We start from the raw sequence: 6,501 nt of genomic DNA, 5'->3' as shown, positions 1-6,501 counted from the left end.
TCGATTAACGTCCATCTTCCATGGATGCATGGGTAGTATGGTTGACAGGAGCCAGTCATGTAGAAAATCTACTGAAGGCTGCTGTGTCAGTTTTGGCATGGATTTTACTGCTGGATGCTCTTCCTAACACCAACAACTCCACAGAGTGGACTCAATGTCTTTTACGTGGCACTAGCACAGGCAAAGTTAGTTTTGGCAAGATTTTTACAGCTGGATGCCCTTCCAGATGCCAACTACGTTAGACTGGATGCTGTTGACGTGGCACCAGCACTGGTAGGGTAACCAAGTAACTCACAAGACAAGGAATTATGAAAGGAGCAGGGTATTTGTGTCAGAGGATGAAAGTTAGAGTGTGACAAAGAGACAGGAGCAGATGTCTTGCCACAATAGAGGGGGCATTAGGGGAGGTGATCCAGTATCAAATGATGAAAGGTTAAAGTGTAACAAAGAAATAGAGTGACAGAAAGAGGTGTCTTGCTATAGAGGAGGTACATGGTTACACAGAGAGAAAGAGAGATAGAGATAGAGAGAGAGGAGATAGAGAGGTGCAGAAAGAGGCCAGAAACAAGTGTGCTGACGTAAAGGTGATACTTGGTTATGTAGTCAGAGGAAAAACAAGGAGAGTGACCAAAGGGAAAGACAGAGAGAGTAGGAAACAAGAAAAGTGTATGAGAGAGCAGAAGAGAGATGGTGTAGTGCAAGAAGAGTATACTAACAAGTAACAAGAATATGAGCATAGAACCTGGTTAGAAAAGTAGGGAGTGGGTGTGGGGGAGCAGTGATACAGTGAGCACAACAATGTGGGTAAGAAAGGGGGTTGGAAAACAATCTTAAAGTATGAGGAGGAAATGTGAGGAAGAGAAAGATGCAATTAGAAGAGGAGACGTAGTCTGATATCTTAGGGTAGAGTGAGTGAAAAGTGTGTTGTTACACATGGGTGGGACACAACTCTTCTAGCACTCAGTTTCATGGACAGGTCTTCCCTAGCACCTCATATCGCCAACATCTTGGTCTACTGTCATTTTCTCCATGAGCCTCAACATCCTAAGATCAGTCTTCACCACTTCATCCCATGTCTTCCTGAGTCTCCATCTTTCACAGGGACCATGCACTTTCAGCAACAGGCACTTCTGCATACAGCTGTCTTCACTCATACACATCACATGTCCAAACCAATGCAGTCTCCTCTCCTGTATACCACATTTAATCCCTCTTATGCCTAACTTTTCTCTCAACACAGTTGTGCTTTGTTGGTCATGTTGTGTAAAGGAATAAAATTCTTTTATTCGTTTCAGCCATGCAGCTGCGGTCATGCTGGAGCACAACCATGGGCTATATATATATATATATATATATACACACACAGCGGTTGGACAAAATACTGGAAACACCTAGCATCATGATTTTGAAATATCTATAAACCTGTCAAAAGGTATGTTTTTTGATTTATTTTTAATGTTACTTAATACGTTTTGCTAAAATTGTTGTTTCTTTTCAGATATCATCAGAAAAAGGTAATTAAAATTCATTAAAATAACAAACCTATCAAACTTTCAAAGAGGTAAAATTCTTGGTGCACATATGGCAGGTGCTAGCGTAATGAAAACAGCCGAAATGTTTGGTGGTCAAGAACTACCGTCTCAAAAGTAATGACAGCCTTTGAGAAAGAGGGAAAATCCTTCTCATCAAAATAAAACTCCAGAAGAAAACCAAAACTTTCAGACAGGGACTGTTGGACTCTTATGCAAATTGTTAGAAAGGATCACAAAAGTACAGATCCCCAAATTACTGCAGAGCTTAATGACCACCTTGAAAATCTAGTTTCCACAAAAACTGTTAGTTGGGAGCTGCACAAAGCTGGATTTCATGGGAGGGCTGCAATCAGAAAACCACTACTTTCAAAAACAAACATTGCAAAGCATATAGAGTGGAGTAAAAACCTACAGAATTGGTCCCTAGAGCAGTGGAAGAATGTTATTTTCTCAGACGAGTCATCCTTTACCTTATTTCTGGCTACTGGCTGAGTATATGTGTGGAGACATACAAAAGAAGCATTTGATCCAGACTGCCTTCTTCCAACAGTTGAACATGAAAAGGGTATGTGATGAGGGGGGGGGGGGGCATATCTTATTTTATCTGATCAAATTCATCCTATGGTTGCAGAACTGTTCCCGGAAGGAGACACAATCTTTTGGGATGATAATACACCAATTCACACACAGCTAAAGTTGTTACTGAATGACACAAGAACATTCTAGTGAAGTTGAAAATCTTATCTGGTCACCACAGTCCCCAAATTTTAATATTATTGAACATTTATGGTTCATTTTAGAAAAACAAATAAGGAGTTAGTAACCTCCACCATCATCACTACAAGAACTGGAGACTGTTTTAGCTGAAGAATGGACAAAAATTTCTTTGGAAACAATTCAAACTTTGTACAAGTCCATACATTGTAGAATTCAAGCTGTGATAACTACCACAGGCAGTCCTACCCCATATTAAAATAAATTTGTTTGAAATTTTAAGGTGTTTCCATTATTTTGTCTAACCCCTGTATGTGTGTGTGTGTATACGTATATGTATATTTATATATGTATGTGCGTGTGTATTATATATATATATAGCATTTATCAACTTCTTAAATGATGAATAACAAATTTGAGCTTGAAGTCAAAGGATGTAACTCAAGCAGAATTCATTACTAAGCATTTTTATTCAATGCACTGACTTTGGCTATCTGTTGCTATGATTATATATATATATATATCCCTCCTCCCTATCAAAGGTGGAACAAACACTTTCACAAACACATACACATGACAGAACTTCTGCCAACCAAATTCACTCATAAAGCTTTGGTTGGCCAGAGGTTATAGTAGAAGAAACTTGCCTAACCTGAAACACAGTGAGACTGGGGACCTGAAACCATGGTAAGGAAGAGAACTTCTTACTCACACAACCATGAGAGAAAGAGAAAGAAGTTGGAATTCACAAGATTCTCTACAATCTTTTTGACCCATCGTGCAACAGTTCCACACAGGTGAGACATTGTAATGATTTTGAATTTGGGTGTATACCCAAATCTAAAATTACAAATCACACACACACATACATTAAACTCTACTACGATCACTCAATGATTTGGTGGCGGTGAAATTCTCACCACACAAAATCATGCCTGCACCTATATATATAGAGGTTAGACCTGCATGCAGTTGGTTGACCCAGGGTAAATGTAGAAGACATATCCAAAGTGCTATGAAATGGAATTTAACTTAGAATCACATGGTTGTGAAGTAAACTTCTCCACCATGTAATCTTTACCTTTAATTTTATCTCCAAGTCCTTCTTACATTCTTGTAAGCTTGATACTTTTTTCTGTAGATCCTCAATACAAAATTTTCCTTCTAAGATTTGGCTGTTTCTTACTTCCTTATCAAGTGCTGATTTTTCCGTCTGGAGTTTTTCATAGAGTCCTTGTATCTTCTACAAAAGACAATTTTACCTTTTAGCATTTAAATCAGCTAAAATATTCTTCCTGTTTAACGTTCAAACTGGCTAGATCTAGCCTCTCACACCTACCTTACAACGTCTAAAAATATATAATCACAATATTGAAATCTTGAAGCTACGAGATAATCCATGATTAATTTGAAACAATGTAGATGAATAAGCATTACAGTCGACAGTATAATCTGAATGTTAAAGGGTTAAATATAATTAGTTATCCTTCACCAATGAAAGAAAAAAAAAGTATTTAAAGTCTATTTATATATTTAAAAAAAAATTTTGCATGACTAACTTCCTTATAGAACGCATACTCTTTTACTTGTTTCAGTCATTTGAGTGTGGCCATGCTGGAGCACCGCCTTTAGTCAAGCAAATTGACTCCAGGACTTATCCTTTGTAAGCCTAGTACTTATTCTATTGGTCTCTTTTGCTGAACCACTAAGTTACGGGGATGTAAACACACAAACATCGGTTGTCAAGCGATGTTGGGGGGACAAACACAGACACACAAACATATATATATATATATATATATATATATATACGATGGGTTTTTTTCAGTTTCCGTCTACCAAATCCACTCACAAGGCTTTGGTTGGCCCGAGGCTATATTAGAAGACACTTGCCCAAGGTGCCACGCAGTGGGACTGAACCTGGAACCAGGTGGTTCGTAAGCAAGCTACTTACCACACAGCCACTCCTACGCCATGTTCATTTGTTGGAGCAACAAGGACCATTTAGTCATCCTTAGGAATGACTGATGGCTTGTGTAGTAACTTTGTTTAAAGTAAAGAAGGGTTACGCACTGTCAACATCACCCTCTCATCCATGACCATCTTCAATCTAGTGGCAAGACCAGGTCAAAATGACTGGAGATGGAGATAGATGCAGAGGATGCCCAAGATGTCTTTCTTGCTTCATCAGGCTCTCTGCACTCCACAATGCATTGCTGCAGTTACTTTCCTCCTCATTGAACTATGGCAGACCAGCAGCTGCTCATGCATAGCAGTCCCCTCTCTCCCCATCATTGATATTGTCGAAGAGAAAGGCAAAATCCGATACAGTTTGGCACCAGTGATGTTGCAACTCACTTCTACAACTGAGTGAACTGGAGTTTCATAAAATAAAGTGCCTTGCTCAAGAACACGACACATAACCTGGTCTAGAAAGTGAACTCACAACCCCACAGTTGTAAGCCCAATGCTCTAACCACTGAGCCATGCACATTCACAGGAAGATTACAAGTGAATTGAACACTTATGAGAGATTACCTAACACAAAAAGCTTATTATGATCTTAAAAATAAAATTACCAAACCAACCTGAGAATGCTGACGTAATACTTTTAGTTTCTGGTTTGCTAAAATTAGGTCAGTCTGCAATTGCTGGATGGTCTCTTTCATTTCATTGGTGGATTTGAGGGCTGAACGACGATAATTCTTCAACAGAGATATCTGCAACATATTTGTCAATAATCTTCATTGCATTCTAAAACATAAATTGTTAGCATGAATAATGTTTGACATATAAAAGAATATAGTGTGCCACTAACCATAATTTGCACTAGGAGGCACTGAAGTATCTGATGGTTCTGTTATAACATTTGCTTGCTTGATTGCTTGCTTGTTATGTATTATCTCAGGTATCATGGGAACTACTGAAGTTTTAAAATTCTACATATTTATTCAATGTTTTATTTTGCTTAGGAGCAAAATAAAATATTATTTTGTACTGGTTTTCAAAATTTTTACGTTTCCATTTTACCAGTTTATTTGGATATTAAGTGTGAGACTCATCTCTATCCAACTAGACATAGGTGAGCCACAAATTTTAAAGGAAAAAAAATAAACTACGCAAAACCAGTCAGATGGTAAATGAAATGCAACAGAGATATGTTCATATATATAAAATTTCATAGTAACACAATTTCTTTCAGATATTAGCAGTTATAATATAAGTTAGTAGAACAAAGTCCAGTCAAACACAAATCACATATGCAAATATGTTCATATAAAGAGGTACACAAAAACTCATTTTTATTCAGATATTGGTGCCTATAATATAGCTAGTAGTGCAAGACATATTCAAATACAAACCAGATATGTAAGTATAATGGTTTGATGTTCAAAATAAATGAAAAATAACAAACCCTATATGTAAAGAAGTAAATTTCCTTGATTTGATTTGTGAATGTTTTAGTGAATGTTGTGTGAGAAGTATATTTCTTCTTATTTAATGGAATTAAGGTGTGCCACTTATTGAACATATCAACTTATATGTTGGGCTTCACAGAGGAAATGACGAAGACTGAGACCTCTGAGATATGCTGTGACTGTGAAGACCCGACAAATGAAGTGAGTTCATGGCTCGCAGAATGGCCTGCTGTGCTAACCTTGGATTGTAGAGTGACCTACTGTTCTTAAGGAGACCTATTGAGTCAAGTACGTCAATGTGAACACCAACATCAACAATAAAAAATCAAATGGAATTGTAGTTAAGATACCCATGCTGGTGGCACGTAAAAAGCACCATCTGAACGTGGCTGATGCTAGCGCCACCTGACTGGCATCCGTGTCGGTGACACGTAAAAAGCATCAACTGATTGTGGCCGTTTGCCAGCCTCCTCTCACCCCTATGCCAGTGGCATGTAAAAAGCACCCACAACACTCACGGAGTGGTTGGTGTTAGGAAGGGCATCCAGCTGTAGAAACACTGCCAGATCAGACTGCAGCCTGGCGCAGTCTCCTGGCTTCCCAGACCCCATCCAACCCATGCTAGCATGGAAAACAGATGTTATATAATGATGATGATGATATATATATATCTATGTGTATATATATATATATATATATATATATATATATATATATATGACATATTCTATTTGGTAAGTGCTTAACACTTATCATACCAATCCACCTGAACCTGCCCCTGGTTCTATGATACAAACTCACTCTGTTAACAGGTGTGAGCCCCAAAATTTCAAACA

At 38.0% G+C, this 6,501-nt stretch overlaps 1 protein-coding gene across 4 annotated transcripts in view; it reads right to left on the bottom strand.

Annotated features, from left to right (window-relative positions):
* LOC115226650 (centlein-like) overlaps window positions 1–6,501 on the bottom strand; it is a 410,125-nt gene that overhangs the window by 25,372 nt on the left and 378,252 nt on the right. For all 4 annotated transcript variants that reach the window (XM_036500365.1, XM_036500367.1, XM_036500368.1 and 1 more), the window contains 2 exons: window positions 4,835–4,966; window positions 3,328–3,489 (listed from right to left, as the gene is read on the bottom strand). In XM_036500365.1, the coding sequence (XP_036356258.1) occupies window positions 3,328–3,489; window positions 4,835–4,966 (294 nt within the window). The remainder of the gene's footprint in view (window positions 1–3,327; window positions 3,490–4,834; window positions 4,967–6,501) is intronic.

This window comes from Octopus sinensis, linkage group LG2 (genome assembly GCF_006345805.1).
Source record: "Octopus sinensis linkage group LG2, ASM634580v1, whole genome shotgun sequence".
Lineage (NCBI taxonomy): Eukaryota > Metazoa > Mollusca > Cephalopoda > Octopoda > Octopodidae > Octopus > Octopus sinensis.
The sequence above is the reverse complement of the archived record's forward strand: the minus strand, read 5'-3'. Positions and strand labels throughout refer to the sequence as shown.